The sequence below is a fragment of the Cavia porcellus genome, unplaced genomic scaffold (assembly GCF_034190915.1).
Source record: "Cavia porcellus strain 051 isolate PalLab524CR breed Dunkin Hartley unplaced genomic scaffold, mCavPor4.1 scaffold_4, whole genome shotgun sequence".
Classification (NCBI taxonomy): domain Eukaryota; kingdom Metazoa; phylum Chordata; class Mammalia; order Rodentia; family Caviidae; genus Cavia; species Cavia porcellus.
The window spans coordinates 41,688,858-41,710,239 of NW_026947487.1; the positions used below are offsets into that span (position 1 = coordinate 41,688,858).

The 21,382-nt window shown below is 37.6% G+C and overlaps 1 protein-coding gene and 1 pseudogene across 4 annotated transcripts in view; one reads left to right on the forward strand and one right to left on the reverse strand.

Moving 5' to 3' along the window:
* The window catches only part of Uggt2 (UDP-glucose glycoprotein glucosyltransferase 2), a 194,240-nt gene that overhangs the window by 66,626 nt on the left and 106,232 nt on the right, over window positions 1-21,382 (reverse strand). For all 4 annotated transcript variants that reach the window (XR_010046872.1, XM_063246946.1, XM_063246947.1 and 1 more), the window contains 3 exons: window positions 8,225-8,431; window positions 4,796-4,927; window positions 584-708 (listed from right to left, as the gene is read on the reverse strand). Coding sequence is in view for 3 of the 4 variants with exons in the window: in XM_063246946.1 (XP_063103016.1) it covers window positions 584-708; window positions 4,796-4,927; window positions 8,225-8,431 (464 nt within the window). In the remaining variant the exon portion in view is untranslated. The remainder of the gene's footprint in view (window positions 1-583; window positions 709-4,795; window positions 4,928-8,224; window positions 8,432-21,382) is intronic.
* Window positions 1,758-2,043, forward strand: LOC106025224 (small ubiquitin-related modifier 2-A-like; annotated as a pseudogene).

The following is a 21,382-nucleotide window of genomic DNA, read 5'->3' on the forward strand; positions in this document are numbered from 1 at the left end:
TGACAGAGTGATGGCAAACCTTTTAGAGACTGAGTACCCAAACTGACACCCAAAACTCATTTATTTAGCACAGCCCCAACACTCCAATCGAACTGACTAGCCAGTGTTTGGCCGCTAGGGCAATGCAGGGACAGCCGGGCTCGCATGCTGACAGACAGGGAGGGTTCTGCGTGCCCACTGTGCCATGCGTGCCACAGGATCGCCACTGCTGACCTACAGGACAATAGCGTTTCTCTAAAACGGTCAAGGCATTTAGCACAATTAACAAAGATCATAGATACCGATATCGTATACCAACACAAGTATCAACACAAATGTGGGAATCACACATACGACCTATAAAAGATGCCTACCTCTTAGGTAGAGAGGGATTGGGGCTGGATAGGTAAGAAACTAAGAGAAAGAGTAAGTTTCAAGGCAAGGAAAACATTAATATTCATAGTGTGGAGTAAATGGATGTTTTGTTATGTTTTACCATGCATCTTTATAGTTTACACAGTTGAAACGATAAAGATTAAAAAGAAATACCATGTATGAGATTTCAAATCCCATAATCAGTTACTCTTATGATTCAAATACTTACTTTTCTGAGCTGATTTTCATATTTTCAACAATGCCTTTAATTTTCTCTGCTAAATTATTGAATGCTATCTTTTCTAGCAGGTAAAAATCTTCTACATAGATCTCTTCATTTAAAGGTCCTAAAAACTTAAAATGAAAATACATCACTGTATATCTTCTAGAAGATAGCAGTTTAATAAAACTATTTTTTCATCAAATATTTGTTAAGCAAAAAATGATTAGAGATGATGGCATTAATTCCACCATTTACTAAATCCTTTGGGAAGCAAAAGAGAAAAATATTTTCTCACTCCAGTATTACAAATATTATTGTATAATCAAAATCAAAATAAGAAAATGTAAAAGTAGTAAATTATTTCCATTATAAAGTCTTACTTTAAAATCATGCTTCCAAATATTTAAGGAAGTAATTATCCATAGTGTATAAATCTTTTAATTTCATTTTTCTGTTTATCTGTAAACTGCAGTTTGTATTAGGTAGACCTGAATTAATATCTAAATCATAAAATTGCAAAAAATTATAGTTGAAACATTTAGCCTGTCTGTCTGTCTGTCTTTCTTTCTTTCTTTTTCAGTCTTTTTGAGACAGGGTCTCACAATGCAATTCATGCTGGCCTTGAGCTCACTTTGTGGCTGAGGCTGGTCTCAAACTCACAGCAGGTGTTAAGATGACTGTCTGAAATTTTAATCAATTGTAAAGAAAATGAGGATAAAAGTTTTAAACCAGGTGTGGCAGTGCACACCTGTAATCTCAGCACTAAGGAGGCTGAGACAGGAGGGCTGCTGAGAATTCCAGGTCAGCTTGGGCTACAGAGTTTAAGGCTGGCCTGAATTACATCCCAAGACCGTGTCTCCACCCCTCCCAAAACAAAAACACGAACACCCACAAAAAAATAAAAAATACCAAAGAAATCCAGTTTTAGAACTAAGATGGTTGCTACTAATTGTAACTATACTATAATAACTTTAGTATATATCTAAAGAAAATACATAAAACCAAAAACAGAAATATACTTTAAATGTTATTTCCTTCCAAAACAACTGTTAAAAAAAAGCAATGTCCCTTTCCGCCACTGCTGCTGCCTCCTGCTGCTCAGGTGCTGCTTATGTGCTCACTGGGTGTGGATCTGGTACCTCTTTTTGAAGCGGCTATTAAGAAGGCTTGGGTGCTTGCTATGGCAAATCAAAAGCCCAAGGAAGGAGTCTAGACTGAGAACGATGACCATATTAATTTGAAGGTGGTGGGGCAGGATGGTGCTACAATGAGGTTTAAGAGTAAGAGGCAGATACCATTTAGTAAACTAGTGACAGCCCACTGTGAACAACAGGGTTTGTCAACGAGGCAGATCAGATTTCGATTCAATGGACAATCAATCAATGAAACAGACAGCTGCGCAGCTGGAAATGGAGGCTGAAGACACAATTGATGTGTTCCAGCAGCAGACAGGAGGCATCCTCTAAAAAGAACCTGCAACAACCCTACTTCAGAGCTACGTTCTTACAACCGGAGAACAGATTCTCAATTAGAAAACTGCAATTTGGTTCCACCACATCCTGACTACTACAGGACAGTTTTCTTCATTCTTTCATTATTTACTCCTTCCCTATTCCTTTACTGTACATAAAGGATCTGGTGTACATGCACAAACATATTGCATATTTATATATATATATATATATATATTTTTTTTTTTTTTTTTTTTTTTTTTACTAAATGGCCAACAATATGTTTTGATTGACATCAAATGGAAATGGGATGGGAATTATTGGTTCTGAGAAAATAATCCCCTTTCTCCTCATTAGTATATGTCCCTCAGCTCTTATCTTTATATTCCAGTAAGTTATTTTGCTCTCATTGTTTTAATAGAAAAAGATAACAAGATAAAAATCCTTGCATACCTTGTTTGACTGGAGAATTTTAATGTTTTCACTTATTATTGTAAAACCAAGGACAATTTTATAACTTCTGTACATAGCTGTTACATGTAGGGCAATCTGTCTTTAAGTAGGAGTAAATTACTTTAAAAAAAAAAAGAATCCAAGATAGTTTTCCCTTTAAATCAAGTATCTTGTTGTTTAAATAAACTTCTCACTTAAAAGAAAAAAGTAATGTCATTCCTGGGCTTCTACATAACTCATTATCAAAAATCATTAATACTCTGTATAATAATAAATGGCAACAATTATTGCCAATTTGTAAAATAACACTGTAACACTCAGATGAAGAGTTCATAAAAATATGGGAAACAATACAATGAGAATGCATTAGTTTTGAAGATGATTTAGGGATACATAATTTGATAATTTACAGCAGAAATATATCAAACATTGTACTAGCTGATTGCTTAATAAATGTAAGTTGCAGATACAATTTTTTACTTAATAAGAAACAAGATCAGATTATCACACTGAAAAATAAGAAGATATTTATTTTGTATGTGTCAACAGAGACTAATTATTAAAATGTTTGTGATATATTAACCACTTAACAGTTAACCCCAAAACATCATTTGAGCAGTATGTTTGTTTATGTACTGAACATTCTAAGTCTCACTTGGACAGGTGTCATTTCAACCAGTTGATTCTTGTATGCACAAGATACACTTATACATGTTTGCTTTATATCAACTATTTTTGTATACTTTTTAATTTAGAAATTTGTAATTGCTTTTTATATTTGTTATCTAGTGAAATGTAATGAGTCCTAGGTTTTTTTTTTTTTTACTAAATTGTGTTTATTTGTGAGAAATAATGTAGAATTTTGGGCTATAATTCATAAAAGTTCTTATAAGTACAGTATATATAATTTTTTTACTTCTCTAGAAGTCAGTGATATTCTTTTACAATACGGTTGGAATATACGAGACTGAACAGGAAGGAGGTGCCAAAAGATCTGCAAAAGAAAACCTTCAGAAGCGAGTAATGTTAGCACATCAGAGAGGAAAAGCCTGAGTTACAAAATGGAAAAACAAAACAGACATCTCCTTACTGTCAACTACTCATGATACAGAAATGCTAGAATTTGAAAGAAGAAATGAAACTAATAGAAAATTCCTGTAGGGGTCAGTGATTGTAATAATTCTATAGGCAGTGTTGACTAACATCTAACAAACTACCTTGTCATCAAAAGCAAGGAAAAAACTATTATAAAATATTTACAAAACTTCTGGACCACACCTACGAAACTTGTTATTTATTCAAAACAAGGGGGTTCAAAAGTTATTTATAATTTAGATTAGGTCTAACAGATCAAATAATTGAAAAATTTGGGCTACTGAAATACCAACCAGGACATCCACCATCGATGTCTTCACTAGTGTAGACATTTTGCTGAAACTATGCCACCACAAAAAAGAAAGGCCAACATGACAGTGTAAAATGTGTTGTTCAAAGAAAGACAATAATGCAAAAAGAATCTGGAAAGAGATTGGATACCAGATTATAACTAGTGCTGATTGTGTATTGAATGTCTTAAAATACATAGAAAAGCTATTGAATAAATTTGAAAAAATTGTTATATTATCTTACAAAAATTAACAAAAAATGCAATTTTTGGTCATCCTGTATCTAAATAATTAGACTGGTAAGTTGTTAAGAAAATTGTGCATGATATGAAATTATGGAAGCAATAGGATTAAAAGCATGTAAGTCAAAGAAACAGAAATGTCTATGGTAGAAAAAAGGTGAAAGGTAAAACAAACTATTAGTAATATATTTTATTAAAAAGGTCAGAGCATGATTTTTTTAACAGCTTTTTGAAGATTATGTTAATATTATGTGGCATTTATATGACCTAATACTTCAAAATTTATAATAGAAACCAACTGTAATTTGACAATTTAAAAAAGATACAAGAAACAAAAAGATAGATTGATGTCCTCACTATATCTACTACAAAACTAGTTTCTCCATTTTGTAATGAGTACTTTTTTGCTTTAATCCTTTTATTAGAATGCAGTAAGACCAAATGCACAAAGAACACCCTTCCATACCTCCATTCATGAGTCAGAGAATGTTAGGAATGGGGAAAGTAGTGAAGAACAGGTAAGCGGGTCAGGTACCCATTCTGCTCCTGCTGAGCCCTGACTTGTGTTCATCACATAAGCAGTACCAGCACTTCATGTGTCACAGCAGGTGTGCTGTGACAGATAAATGTTGAGACTCACTACATCAGGGTCACTGTGAAAAGTGAGCAAGTGCTTCCTCTACTTACTTTCCCATTGCTGACAATACTTATTTCTCCAGGACGCAACTTAAGAACATCTTGACAGAACAACTGGTGTGTTCGGAAAATATTTACTCCAACAGTATTATATTTTTTCTCAAAAGCATTCTTATCCATTCCCTAAAATACAAGGTAAAAATAACAAAATTAATAAAAGGATGGTGAGTATGCAGATAATTTTAACAAAATCTACTTTTAGTAGTGTTAGCTTAAAATCTGAAATTATGCTGTTAGGATTTTAAAAAGTATTGTTCTTCATAAATAACATTTAAAAAGAATCCTGTTTTGCCAAGTCATTCACAGTATATTCAATTCTTGATTCAAATACAGTTTGCGACTTATTCTTTGAGAATTTCTAGAGGATTACTGAATTAGTAAGATGCCAAGATACCAATTTAAATAAAATTTAACATTAAAGAAGTAAATTATAATGTTCATGAACTCCTGAACTAAGTACTTCTCATTTTAGTGTTCTCAATAAAAAGTGTTTAAAATAGAACTAGCCTATTTCAATCCATTGTACCATTCTGGAAGACCAATTTAGTAACAGTGTATTTAAATGCTAAAAGTAAACCCTTGTCAAGAGTCAAAAATTTTATGGACATTCACAGAAAATCAACCACATACAGGTTCATTATACCTACTTATCAAGGAACATTTCTCCCTAGCAACACTTTTCATACTTTAATGTACATACAAATCACCTGGGTATCTTGTTAAAATGTTGATTCTACCACACCAGAGAGAGGGTGGGGCCTTAAACTGCCAGGCTCCTTCCTGGGATGATGGAAATGCTCCTTTGCACTGCCTAGTGTGGTAACTGAGCCACAGACAGTCATTTAGCACTTGAAATGTGGCTACAATAGAGGAATTCAATTTGAAATTGTATTTAATGTTAAGCATGAAACAGCATTACATAGCCAGTGGCGACACTACTAGACAGCCTAGTCTGGGAACTCTCACATCCAAAATCCCCATTTCAGTCATCTCCTGTGGGTCCACAATCTCCAGACCAACCATTACTTGACCTTTTAGCCTACAGACCCTGCCACTTACTTACTGTTCATTAACCTTCCATGTCATAACTTTTATTCTTTAAAACCAATTTGTATCCCAGAGTCTTTTACCACTGCACTAAGACTTTCCATACTAGCTCTCTTGAATGCTTTCTCTCAGCCATATTCACTTGGTAAAGTCCAACTTCAGTGAAACACCATGCTGTATATTCTGCAACTAGATCTAAACAATGGAATACAGCTTGAGAAATACATGCGACCAATGGTTATTTCACTATGATCATTACCTTCAAGGAAGTCCTCAACAAGAAACACCAATCTTCTTATATAAATGTAGTTAATTTTAATTCCCTTTCCCATTTTTTGAACAGAAAAATATCGGACATTATCTTTTCTCTCCTAAAACCTCTAAGATCATCTACTCCTATTTTTAATACTTAATGGTCCAACTTCTGAAAGTGAAACCATTCAGAAGAGAAACATTTCATCTTGTTGCCACTAAAAAAAAAAAAAAATCTGCTCTCCTAATGTGTGCCCATAGATTCCACTTTTGCAGATAAAATCAGAGAAATATTTTGTTCTTAACATCAACACACTTCCATGTTGGTTCCCACCACCTCTTACCTACTCAAGAACTTTGCTCTCCTATCATTCTATCATTTTTGGGTAAATTACTTCCATAAGTATAACTGGGACCTCACGTGCCATTCGAGATGCAATGTTCAAAACCCATCTAGATCCAGTCCTATTTCCCTACATAGGAAAATTCCTATGAAAATCTACCTATAGTATGTCTACTTTCTCATTTTGTCTTAGATCTTTAACTCATTTATATAAATTATTCTAACAACCACCTTAATAAATAAAATGGTCAAATGGGGGGTCTGTTTCAAGAACTCGCATAGTTAATCATTTTCTCCCTGAAATAGCTTTTCTAACTGGCCTTTGGACACCATACTTTTCTAGCTATCTTTCTAACTTCTAGCTATTCCATCTCTTTCCTTCAATGGCTTACCCCTTTCATGGGTACCTCTACATGCTGCACTGTCCAGACCTCAGTGTTCAGCCCTATGTCTTCTTGTTTCTCATCCTCCTACTCACTTGTTAGGTAATCTCAGTCAGGGTCTTAGTGATGAATACAATACTGATGAATCTTATACTGACTGATTTTTTAAAAGATGATGTTACAGCTCTCCATTGGGTTTGATACTAATTTAATTAACTGTCAACTCTACATCTCCACTTGAATATCCAACATATACCTTCAACTAAACATGTTCACAATTTTGATCCTTTATATGAAAAATCTCTTCATCTAGACTTTTTCATCTAAAGAAAGATACTATCATTAATTCTAGCTATTCAAGCCAAAAATTCTAGGTTACTTTCCTAAGTCCTGAATCAGCTTATATCATCTCTAGCTGTCCTTCTTCCAAAACACCATTGTTTCTGGCCTATATTACTGCAATAACATTCTAATTGCTTATCTTGTGTTCATTCTTTTCTGCCTACAATCTAATCTTTGATGGAATCAAGTGTGATTTTTAGCCTTTTCACTTCCTTAAGATTCCTCAATGGCTTCTCAATATACACAAATATTTAAAATGGCTGCAGTTATCTGTCTAACCTTATCCCTTACTAGTCTCCGCATCAGCACTGCATTCTGGCCATAATGATTTCTGCCTCTACCTCATGCCTGGGAAGACTATCTGTGTTAGGCCTTCAGACCTATTATGCTATGTTCCTAAATCTGGTAATATTTTCCTCTCAGATCTTTACATGGCCTGATTTCTCCTTTTGTGCAGAACTGCTACATGTAAACTCTTTGGAGATGTGCTCCTGTAGTATGCCATCTAACAACCACACACTCCAAATTATATGTGCTCTAATGTCTCTGCATTTTCTTAGTACCATTTTGTTACAACTTTCTAAGCTCAGCATAAACTGCACAAGAGCAGGGATTCTCTCTGCCTTATTCATGAGGATAGCTCCATTGTCTGATAGATGATTGGTAAAGAATTTCTGAATGCATGAATGAGTCTTTCTCCCAGAAAATTATCTTCCAACTTAACAATGTTACCCATTCGGACTCCTTCAGTGAAATATTTGAGGGTTATTTACCTAGTGCTTTAATCTCAATTCTTCACTTGACTACATACCCTAAAACTAGATTGTTATCAACTTTAAGGATAATTAATGAAATACATAAAATTTGATTTTTTAAATGCCTACATGCAAAATCATATCACTTAATGTTTATCTTTTTCTATTCTACAAGACTGTTTACTGTTCTCAACTGATCATCCTTATTGATATTTCCCAGCACAATGCTATCTCCTAGTGACCTATATTTTTGAAATATACACCATATACTTATTATGTCAAACAAATATTTACTGACCTCAGTAAGGAATGTTTTAATTTTACTTCCAGAGTAAATGGCTGTAGCAGTTTCTTCCTTTGACAGTTTCTTGAGAAAGCTCCACAGAAGGTTGTTTTTCTGTGTAAGAAAAGCTGCCAAAATTCCTCTTGAAATAGCAGTGTTTTCTTCATTTATTTTTGATGTCGGGTTATAAATAACCCCCAGCCGACTATGAACACTTTTTTTCTGAAAAATACAATTACAGGTCAAAAAGATCAGTATCTTATACTCGCATATATTTTTTCTTGTTTGTTCATTTTATCATACGCTACTCTTCACTGTCAGTCTTTCCATGATTTTATGTACTAATTGTAGACTATCACACAAAAATAACTCAGAAAAAATAATTTAGAAATTCTACCTGTTTCACTTCTTTGAATAGTCTTTGGGAATGCAACATTTTAATTTACTTCTTAAATGTGAAATAACACAAAAATATACAAAAGAAGAAGTAATATGGATTATATATATACAGATCAATTCCTCTTGATGAAGGTAATCATGTCTTATAAAAATTTTAAAAATTAAAAAATATACAAAACCAAAACATAGAGCTTAGTGAATTAAAGTACCACAAAACTACCAACTAGGTCAAGAAATAAAGCATTGCATGTCTACATTTAAAGCAATTCGAAGCACGTCTACATCCTCTTCCAGTTACTATGTGTTTCCACTTTTCTAGCAAAAATTATTTCCTGTCATTTATGGTACTAATATTCTTACTTTTCTTTACTCTCTAACTTTACTTCAGTAAACATTTAATTAATTTCACATTTCATGTGAATGGAATCATACAGTGTGTAATATTTCGTACTCTTTTCCCACTCAATATGTAATATTCATCAGTACTGTTTTCCTTAGCTGTAGTTATTCTTGGTGTTATACAGCATTCCATGATAATGAATATAACTTCATCCATTCTACTGTTCCTGAATAGTTTTCCAGTCTTAAGCATTACAAACAGAATATACATCTTTAATTTTAGAAGTAGCCTAAAGAGTTTTCAAAACAGTTGTACTAGTTATGTCCCAATAGTATGCGTAAGTGTTCCACTACCTCACTGACTCATACACATTTTTTTGTGAGTTTTATTTTAAAAAGAATCAAATCAAGCCAAATGAAACAATAAAGCCAATCAAAATTACAGTGTGACACAGGACTTCAAAACAAGATAAGAGGAAATCAATAATGGTTAACATAATGCCTCTTCTTGTCTTCAAAATAGGTACCCATATCCTCAGACATAGTAAAAACCAAACAAAACAGAATAGAACCAAAACAATGAACACAATAAGAGACTTCTAAACAAGATAATAGCATAATTCCAAAATGGCTACCATAATATACTTTGTTATCTTTGAAACAGCTACCCATGCCATTGGATATAATCAAATCAAATAAGACAAAACAGAATAAAATCCAACCAAACCAAACAATGAAAATGATACAGGGCTTTGGAACAAGATAATATGGAATTAACAATGGCCTCCATCTTCAGATGGGAGATCCCTTCTATGTGTTATACCGCATATTGTTATCCTCTGAATAGATAGATGATCAGAGTACTGGCTTTAGGCCTGCAGTCAGTGCATATTAAATACTACAAGCATTAAGTTGTATTTTACCTCAATAGCTATCACCCCAGCCTGTGTTTCTCTGGATCAGCTGGTTGCTTGGGTGGCAGGGAACAGACCTGCTCTTCTTGTCTCCTAGCCCATCTACCAGAAGGGGCTGGCACCTGGTTCTCCCCACAGCAGCCTGCCCATGGCGCTGACTTGCAGGCAGGGCTTGGCTTCTTGTTCTCATCCCTCGCAGTCCATGAATGGTGCCCACTCAAGGAGAGGGCTGGTGTTTAATTCTCCCCTAGTGGTCCGCACATGGCACTCATAAACATTTTGTAATTTCAAATTTTTTAACTTAAATCATTCTGATGGGTAAGGAAATCTCACTAGGGTTTTAATTTGCTTTTTTCTCATCACTAGTTATACTAAAAATCCTATAATTTTGGTCTCTTTTCTGATGTGTTCAATCTATTGTGAGGTTTTTTTTGGTTTACTTCTTTTTCCTGACCTTCAGCATTTGATTTCTAAGACACGTGCTTTTTATTTATGTATAGATATCTTCTTCCATCTTGTGGCTTATTCTGTACTCTACTGAAATGGGCTCTGGTAGAAAATAGTTCTTTATTTTAATGCACAGTAGTTTAATTTATTGATACTTTAATTAACGGCTTCTGGGTTTTATGTCCTGTTTTAGAAATCTTTCCCCTCTCTGAAGTCATAAGTCTATATTACCTGCAAGAAGATTATTTGGCTTTCAATGTTTAGAATACAAACTGGAATTGATTTTTGTGTATGATGACAAAAGAGGCAAGTTTGAAAAACTACCCTACTGTTTCCTAAGTCTAACTTTATCATAAATCAAATCTTGATATATGAATGGTTCTGCTTTTTCTTTTTTGTTTATTTTTCTTTTCTTTTTTTTGTAAGTATTTTTTTTTATTTTATTTAAGGAGAAAAAAGAAAAAAACCAGAAAAAGGGTACAAGTTATATAGAATTTCAGAAAAAATAAAGAGTAGGAAATCACTAGTTAATTACCTATTGTCATCTTAGAAATAGTTGTTGAAGTTACAAAATTAAAGCATATAGAGGGGACTTTCAAACAGTGAGACTGCAAATAGTTTTGTTCAATGATCCAACAAAACTCAGTAATATGGTTATCTATCTTACACACTTAAATATATACGCAGTTATATCCTTTGGAACACTTTCTTTTCCTTTGTTTTGTACAATGACAATTACACATTTTGGGTTTTATTACTCCCACAGTTCTTATTACTTTTTTTTGAAGAAAGTAAAACCAAATGTGACATAGCAGGACAGAGTCAATCAAAAGGATGGATATAATACGTAATATAAAAATACAAGGTGATCAACAATGTTTACCATAATGCCTCTTGCTATCTTAAAAAGAATTGCTTATATCATCAGTTATAATAAAATTGAACAAAACATTAAAGAACAAAACCAATAAAACCAAAACATTGGAGACATTAGAGGACTTCAAAAGAAGTCAACTAGAATGGCGTCATAGTGAATCTTATCGTCTTCATAGTTGTTGCCTATACTTTTGAACATGCTACTATCAAGCATAACAGAATAGAGGAAAATCAGTCAAAACAAAATGGTGAGAGCAATACAGGGTTTCAAATCAAGTTAATAGGAAAGAAATCAATATGGGTTACTATAATATATCCTGCTATTTTTTATTTATTTTTCCCTTAATTAAAAGGATAAAAATGAAAAAGTAGATAATAAAAAGGAGATTGAGATAAAAAAGAGGGCATAACAACAAAACAGCGCAGGTCAAAACAGCCATTTAAGCAAAATAGTGTTTCACCACAAGATAATCTCGACATAAAAGTAGTTACCATGGTGTCTCTCTCCTTAAAATCTTTGGGTATAACTTCGGGTACTGTAGCATCAAACATATCAAGACAATGTAAAACTGTTCAAGAGAACGACAGTATTACAGGGTATTTAGAATCAACTAACAGAAAATGAACAATGGTTTCTGTATAATCTCCTTGTCTATAAAAGTTTTTGTTTATATTATCACATATAATAAAATCCAATAAGATACAGCAGGTTAAAACCGATGGAGACAGAAGAGCAAAAGCTTGACGGGACTTCAAAACAAGAGGATATTAAATCAGCACTACCTATTATGATGTCTTGTTTTCTCCAAAATGGCTGTTCCTACCATCCAACCTTCTCTGCCTCATTTCTGTTGAGCTCTTTTTCTGTCCTTTGTTGTCAGTTTGTCTTTTTCATTTTGCTTTCTGCTCCATTCATTGTGGCCATTCTGCCACTGTTTCTGGAATCTTGGTATTTTTTATTTTTAGAGTATCCTGCATTAATCTCTGTAGAGTTGAATTGGTGGTTGCAAATTCCCCTAGTTCCTCTTTATCCTGGAAGCACCTTGTTTTTCCATCAATTTCTAGGGACAGTTGTGCAGGATATATCAATCTTGGCTGGAGGTTATTATCTTTTAAAGCTTGAATTATTTCCCCCCACTCTCTTCGTGATTTGATGGTTTGTGCGGAGAAGTCTGCTGTAATTCTGATGGGTGTTCCCTTGTAAGTGATCTGTTTCTTGTCTTTGACGGCTTTTAATATTCTGTTCTTATATTGGATTTCTGGAATTTTGATTATTCTATGCCTGGGTGTAGGTTTGGGTTGTAGGTGGCTGGGGTCTTGTATGCTTCATACATTTGAGTATCTTTACCTTTTGCTAAATTAGGGAAATTCTCCTGGATTATTTCTGTGAATAGCTTTTGTAGTTCATTTGTTTGTGTCCCTATTTCTTCTTTTATGTTCTTAATTCTTAAGTTATAGATCCTCTTATCATCTTCTAGCCTTTGTATTATTGCTGTTTGTTTTCTTGTTATTTTTAAGTTTTTCATTTCATGCTCCCACCTTCCAAATCTGTCCTCCAGTTCTGATAATCTATCCTTAGTTTCTTTCAAGCTGTTATGCCAGCTTTCAACAGAGTTTTTAGTTTCTTGGTAATCTCTTTGAACCTGCTTCACATATTCTATGTTTTCTTTATTTTCTCCATCAAACAACTCTCCCCTTTTTTTTCTGTTCTTCCATTCCACCATCTGTTTTTTCTTGGGTGGTGCTTAGCATTTCTCTAACTATTCTACTTATTTCTTGCTTTATTTCATTAAATACTTCATTTTTGAACTCGTCTATGAGGCTCCAGAGATACTGCTTTATGTTTATAGGTGCCATGTCAGATATTGCATGTTTTCTGTCTTCATTCTCTTTTGCATTTACCTTTCCTGGATCAGTGTTCTCAGGATTAGGGACTGAGGGCCCTTTCTTGTTGCTCCCTCTTCCCATACTTTTTGTTCCTTTTGTACAAATGTATGTAGGAGGCTCAGGTTTTTTTTTTTTTTTTTTCTCTTTATCTGTTACCATTTGTTTGAATTGTGCTGGCTAGGTGTTCCCGCCCACTGCAGTGTACTAGGGAGACACAGACCTGGGCAGTGTTCCTCCAAATCAACATAGTGAAGGCTTCACTGCTAGGGTGCACCGCCAGGCGCAGGGACCTGATTTGGTCTAGCCTACTGGATCTTAGTCCACGGCGACACCAGGCCAAGCACTCCCCACCAATCCCACTTGAGAGGGGAATATGCAACTAAAGTCACTGCAGGGCCCTGGTCCGGCTAGTCTGCCCATTCCCAGAATGTCCTCTCTTGGAGCCTCCTAGTCTATGAAAGGGTCCCCATTTGTCTCACTCACCACAGGTCGATACAGGGCTCGCTGCCAGTCCTGCTCTCAACGCCGTTTGGTTCAGTGATTCCCGCTTTCACAGCTTTCGCGCATCTCTTTTCCTGCTGTGCTGATTGGGACGCAGCAGCAGCAGCAGGAAATTCAAATTGCGGCTTCCAATGGTGTGGGATCCAGCTTCAGTGCTGAGATTTTATCTGTTCCTGTTATAGTACCAGGACTGCATTTCCAGTTGGTTTCTCTCAGCTTAGTTCATTCCTGGGTCGGCAGGGTACATCTCCCCTCGCTTAGGACTCCTCACATGGCACCACTCCTGGATTCTAAGCTGGTAATCTCAGAGAGCCTCTGTGGCTGTTGTTATTTGTCCACCATGTTCTCCCGGAAGTCTTTTGTTTATTTTTCAGTATTAAGAATTAACCTGGGTCTTTTGCACTGAGTTAGTGCCTTTTTATTTCTTATTTTGAGGCAGGCTCTTGCTAAACTGTCCAGGTGGGATTGGAACTTCAAATACTCTGCCTTAGCCTTCCAAAGTGGTGGGATGCTCCTTTCTTTTCCTGACTAATTTACCCAAGTGTTTCATCAATTCTATTGGTAAAAAAAGTTTTTTGCTTTGTGGACCTTTACTGTTACATGTTTGTTTTCTATTTGGCTACTTTTTGTTTTATTATCCTTTATTTCTGTGATAAAAGGTTAGCTTTCTGTTATTTTTTAAAAGTTTTACACTCCATTTCGTTAACTAATTTTTCAGACTTGTCTTAAAATGTGTATTATACAGATCTATCTATTCATCAAGTTTTAGTGTCATTTAAATTCATATTAATTTCAAAATATTTTTAAATGTGCATTTTGTATACACAGGCTATAAAGAAACATTTCCTAATTTCCAAAATATAAAGATATCTCAGTTTTCTTTTGTTTACTGTCTTCTGATTTAATTACATTGTGGTCAGAATTCCAGTCCTCTAAAATTTTATGAGACTTGTTTATGATCCAGCATTCACAAATCTCTTCTAAATGTTACATTTGTGCTTTACAAGAATACACAGTACATATTATTTACTTTTTAAAATCAGTATTCATTACTTCAAGGTTGCTATCTTGTCATGCAAATCTTCTACATGTCCTATTAATTTTCTGTGTATTTGTTCTACTTGTTAGAGAAGTGTGATAAAATTTTATAACTCATTTTTTTTCCATTTGCTTTGTGATAGGGTCCTAGCTGGCCTTGAACTTGAAGATATCCTCCCACCTCAGCCTCCTGAGTGCTGGGATTATAAGCATGTGTCACCATGCCCTGTGACTCATGGTTTTGTCTAAGTCTCATCCAAATTTTGTTAAATTCTGCTACATATACTTTGAGCCTATGGTTAAGGGTATATTATTTTGCTGAAAATGCTTTACTACAGAAAGTACATTTTGTAGAAAACATGTTACAGTGTGGCCACAGATATAGCCTGGAAGCTATCATGCCCTACTAATAATGAGCACCTTCTGTCTCCAGATTTGGTTTACTCACTATCATTTCCCACTAAAAGGAGTTCAAACTCCTTGAAAAAGTGGAATATATATATAAAACCGAAGCACAGTGAAAAAAAATTTCATGAAGCAAATAATACTTGAAAGTGAAAGGGTTTTGGCCCAGACAGGACTCTGTAGCCAGGAAAGCCACAACCGGAAGCAGGAAGCCCCATCTCCCCTGCCCCTAGGAAGTTACCTGTGACGCCATCTTCCCGCCCCTGGGAATTTACATATGACGCCAAACCTAGGACCAATGGGCTACCTGTGTATCCCTAATGCCTGCCTTAGGTTCCACCCCAAACCGAGGCTATTTACAGGCCCCCACGCCACGTGTCCGCCGGAGAGATCACCGGACGCCAGCGGTGGGGGTGCCGGTCATCTCTCTCCGTGTTCTCACAATAAAGGCTGCTTTTTATTTTATATTTCTCATCTGTTGTTAATATTTTTCATCTTTTGGAAATAACTCTATCATTTGGTGCCGTGATTCGGATTGCCCTAACCCTGGCATTCCTCTAGGACCATGTCCATATTGCAACCTTAAAGGGCATTGGAACAGTGACTGTCCTGGCCGCCAACGAGCGGGTAAGCCATCCTCTAATCCCTCGCTCTCACAGGAGATTCCGTCAATGCCAGACTCGTCGCTGACTGACCTGCTTGGGCTTGGTGCAGAAGATTGATGGGGCTCGGGGCTCACAGCCCCCACTCCGGTAACCTTGTCGGAGCCCCGAGTCTCACTGGAGGTCTCAGGTAAGATAATACCTCTACTTGTGGATACGGGGGCGACTTGTAGTGTACTTCCTGAATTCTCAGGACCTTGTAGTAAATCCTTGATTTCTGTTGTGGGCGTTGATGGCCAGCCAAATCAACCTTTGCAGACTGGGCCTATCCCGTGTAGATTCCAGACTCTTTTTTTTTACCCATAGCTTCCTAATAATCCCAACATGTCCCACACCCCTTTTAGGTAAAGACCTTCTTCAAAAGCTCAATTTTTCCTTCACTTTCTCTCTCCCCACAGCCCTAATTCTCCAAACAGCCTCACAATGCGTCGCAAAGCCATTCCCTCCCCTTGCTCCTTCTCTGGTTGACCCCATAGTCTGGGATACATCCAATCCCACTCTGGCTACACACGCCGCGCCTGTTTTGATCCGTCTCAGGGATTCCTCAACTTTTCCCTGTGTTCCCCAATACCCCATAGCCCCCCAACATTTAAGGGGACTTAAGCCCATAATTAAGCGGCTTTTAGACAATGGTTTTCTTAAACCTACCCATTCACCCCACAATACTCCCATTCTCCCAGTACTCAAGCCTGATGGGTCTTATTGCCTGGTACAGGACCTTAGGGTAATTAACAGTGCTGTTACCCCCACTCACCCAGTGGTGCCAAATCCTTATACCATGCTCTCTCATATCCCTCCCTCCACCACTCACTTTACAGTTATAGATCTTAAAGATGCCTTCTTCACTATCCCCCTACACCCTGATTGCCAGAACCTCTTTGCATTTACATGGGCTGACCCAGACACTCTCAGGTCCCAACAACTTACTTGGACAGTACTCCCCCAGGGGTTCAGGGACAGTCCCCACTTCTTTAGCCAGGCTCTCGCTACTGACCTCACAGAACTTAATCTCAAACCTAGTGTTCTCCTTCAATATATAGATGACCTTCTATTATGTTCTCCATCCCATGTGTTAGCCATGCACCACTCGGCTAGTCTTCTTAATTTCCTTGCTAGTCATGGATACAGGGTCTCTCCTGCTAAAGCTCAGATAGCCTCCCCAAAAGTCAAATACCTAGGTCTTGCTCTCACCCCCACTACTTGCTCCATCACCTCAGATCGTAAGGCAATCCTTCGTGATCTCCAGGTGCCCACAACTAAACAGCAGGTTACATCTTTCCTAGGTTTAGCTAATTTCTTTCATCTCTGGATTCCTAACTTTGCAGCCCTAGCTCAACCCCTCTACAAGGCCGCTAAGGGTCCTTTATCGGAACCCCTAGACCCTACTAGGCCCATACATGCCTCCTTTCATAAATTAAAAGAGGCTCTCCTAAAAGCTCCAGCTCTCACCCTTCCTGATCCCACTCAACCTTTCATCCTATACACTACCTTTCAGGGCCACAATGCTATAGGTGTACTAGGACACAAAAAAGGACCTTCTTTTCAAGCAGTAGCTTACTTATCAAAACAGCTACATCACACAGTAAAAGGATGGGCTCCTTGTCTCTGAGCTCTTGCAGCTGCAGCCCTCTTGACACAGGAAGCTAAAAAGTTTACATTAGGGCAATATATTACAGTATACTCACCTCATCACCTACGTGAGCTTATCTCACATAAGGTGCTCCCTGCCCTAATGACCCCTTCTCACCTTCAACAGGTACACTTAGCTCTCTCTCAAGACCCTTGCATCTCTATTGCAACTAGTGGTCCCCTAAATATAGCCACCTTACTTCCCACCTCAGAGGGCCATCCTCACCATGACTGTATTGAGTTTTTACAGATGACTCCCACCCCTTTCCCTCACATCAGTAGCACACCTCTCTCCTTGGCCTTTGACACATGGTTCATAGATGGCAGTTCAACAAACACAGACAACCAAAAAAAGGCAGGGTACGCGATAGTTAACCAGTCAGAAGTTATAGAGGCAAATGCACTGCCACCTGGGACCTCTTCCCAGAGGGCAGAACTTATTGCCCTTACAAGGGCTCTTACAATAGCAAAAGGCAAGATTATAAATATTTACACTGACTCAAAGTATACATTTAGCATTTTACACTCTCACACCTCTATCTGGCAAGAACGGGGTTTTATTACCACTCAGGGAACTCCCATCATTAATGCTCCCCTTATCCTTAAACTTCTAGAGGCAGCCCAACTTCCAAAGCAAGCAGCACTTATTCATTGTAGGGGACACCAAAACTCTACAGATCCTATTGCTCAAGGCAATGCCTTTGAAGATTCACAAGCCAAGCTAGCTGCACAAGGGCCCTGCCCTTATCATCTTCTCCCGTTAGTCCCAAACAGTCTACCTCAGCCTAATTACTCACCAGAGCAGTTACAGCTACTTCATAAACCAGGTTACACCCAAAACACTCAGGGATGGATTTTTCAGGGATCTAAAATTGTTCTCCCACATCAACAGGCCTTAGACATTATTGCTGACCTGCACAACTGTTTTCATATAGGATCACAGGCCCTATACAAACTCTTAGCCCCAATAGTCACACACCCTTCTCTAAAAGCTATCATTCTTAAGACTACTCACACCTGTGATCTCTGTGCCAGGACCTCTCCTCAGGGACGCATGGCACCCCCTTCCTTTCCTACCCATCAGTTTCGAGGACACACCCCTGGTCGGGACTGGCAGATAGATTTTACACACATGCCCCGCCACAAAACTCTCAAATATCTTCTCACTTTTGTTTGTACTTTTTCAGGATGGATAGAAGCCTTTCGCACAACCAGGGAAACTGCTGATGTAGTTACCAAAGTCATATTACAAGAAATCATTCCAAGGTTTGGTCTACCTCAGAGTATTCAGTCAGATAATGGTCCCGCCTTTATTTCTCAGATTACTCAACAGGTATCCTCAAGCTTACATATCACCTGGCACCTACACATCCCATACCATCCACAATCCTCAGGAAAAGTAGAAAAGGCAAATGGCCTCATAAAGACACACCTTACAAAACTCACTTTAGAACTACACCAACCTTGGCCTCAACTTTTGCCCTTAGCCTTAGCCAAGCTCAGGGCACTCCCCCGGGCTCCTACCTTCTTAAGTCCTTTTGAACTTATGTATGGTAGGCCATTCTTACTCCACAATCTTCCTACCCCCCAAAATCTCCCTCCCCTTGCTGACTATGTCCCAGTTCTCTCCTTCCTCTGACACCTGTTGCGACAACATGCTGATCTCTGCCTTCCACAGCCCTCTGGAGAGGCCAAACCAGATCCTCCCATATCCCCAGGAGATCTAATTTATCTCAAATGTTTTAAATCCACAGGACTACAACCAAGGTGGAGTGGCCCCCATCTGGTCTACTTGGCTACCCCTACAGCAAAGTTGCTGGACTCCCATCCTGGTTTCACATCACTCAGGCTAAGAGGTGCCCTCCCAGCCCTAAATCTGATCATTCTGAGTGGTCATCTCATCTTCTGTCGCCTACCCGTCTCCGTCTCACAAAGGCCTCGCAGCCACAGTTATCAGGCTAAGTCATGTTTTGTTATCCACTTTGGTTCCTAATTTCTTATATTCTATTAATGATCATTTTTACAGCAGGACTCTTGACAGTCTTTCCTAAAGACTCCCACATCATGCGTAAGATAATCTTCATAATGTTCTATATGATAACAGTTGCAGTTCTTTCTACCCTCAGCTGTCTGGTTAAACGTGACATCCCTGAAAGCCTAAGCCCTTACCTTCCCTATACGGGTACAGCCACCGCCTTCCCTGCTCCCCCTATTCTTTCCAGTACAACTCCTGGACCGGAGACAAGTTTTATACACCTACCCTCTTAACTTTTATGCTTTCAGATGGGAGAGTAATCACCTCTCATAACTCCACTCCTCCTAACCCCATGTTTAATTTTCAGAATTCTGCCTCACCATGGAAATGTTTCTACCTCAACATGGTCCTGATAGAATGATATGTCTAAATCAAAGGCACCTTTCCTTCTACCTCACCTGGGTCCTTAAATATGACAGTGCCATGTCTCCTCATAACATCTTGTCTCTTTGTTTTTCCAGTCTGACATACGTGCATTCACCAGTGAAGTTGTCCTGGCTAAAACACCTGGCAGCAGCGTCTACCTGGGCATCAACCTTCATCGCGTCGACTCCCCTAGGCTCCAGTACAGCGCCCTTTGCCAGCAGGAAGTAGTTAAAGAGAGAAATCTTCGCCCCTTTTCATAATAATAATCATAAGACGGGATATGAAAGGGTTTGGGCCCAGACAGGACTCTGTAGCCAGGAAAGCCACAACCGGAAGCAGGAAGCCCCATCTCCCCTGCCCCTAGGAAGTTACCTGTGATGCCATCTTCCCGCCCCTGGGAATTTACATATGCCGCCAAACCTAGGACCAATGGGCTACCTGTGTATCCCTAATGCCCGCCTTAGGTTCCACCCCAAACCGAGGCTATTTACAGGCCCCCACGCCACGTGTCTGCCGGAGAGATCACCGGACGCCAGCGGTGGGGGTGCCGGTCATCTCTCTCCGTGTTCTCAGAATAAAGGCCGCTTTTTATTTTATATTTCTCATCTTTTGTTAATATTTTTCATCTTTTGGAAATAACTCTATCAGAAAGAAAAAAGGGGTATTTCCCATCAGTAAAGATGACTACTATATTACCACCTCCTTTCTCTGAAAAATGGTAACTAAATTTAAAGAATAAAGAATTTCCTCTGATTTTTTAGGAAGAATCCTGCATCATTTTTGTGGCAATGGAATGAAGTGCTCTGCTAACAGCCAGGGAGAAACTGAGGACTCTTCCCAAGAGGCAGGTAACTGAGCTGTCTTAAAAGTTCATCCTTCAGCTTCAGTCCCAAGTCATCATCTGACTACAGCCTCATAAAAGGCTCTACATGAGAAACGATCAGCTAAGTTGCTCCTGATTTTCTGAACCTCAGCAACAAGTGAGAATATAAATGTTCATTGTTTTAAGTCATTAGCTTATGAAGCATAATCTGTTATACAGCAACACATTTATATTCAGATAATATAAAAGCAGTCTAATAAAATTATTGTGGTTTCTGTTCTTTACGTGTGTGTTTTTCTTTAAATCTTATAAATACTGTACAGGTTATTAAAGAGTACTTTCAACTATAAAAATGAATCCTAGTGAAGTATCTTGGCTTACAATTATCTAATAAGAAAACTAAGTTTGACTTAAAGTTTAAAATATCTTTGGTAAGATAAAAAAAGAATACTGCTGGCAAGATAAATTTTCTTAGTCTTTCTTAAATAATAAGGGAGAAAAAGTACTGCCTAACTGTGTGACAAAAAACTGCCAATACCAGCTATTGTTGGTAAAAGGTAGACACAGAGTCACTGAGGTAGTGGTACGTTCTAACATAATTGTTTTAATAGCCTACTCGTAACCATTACTAGACACTTAAATGATCAAAAGCACTACCACAGTATCTACAGGTCATGAGACGTACAAACAGATAAGCTTTTCTTCTGGGTTACAGTACCTGTTTCACATGGAAACTGAATGCAAATTCCTGACTGAAGTCTCCTCAGTACTATGCTCTAATCAGTTAAAATGTTCCCATGAAGGGGAATAAAGATTTAATGCATGTGGCTCAGAATGCTTTCTTGAAATTAC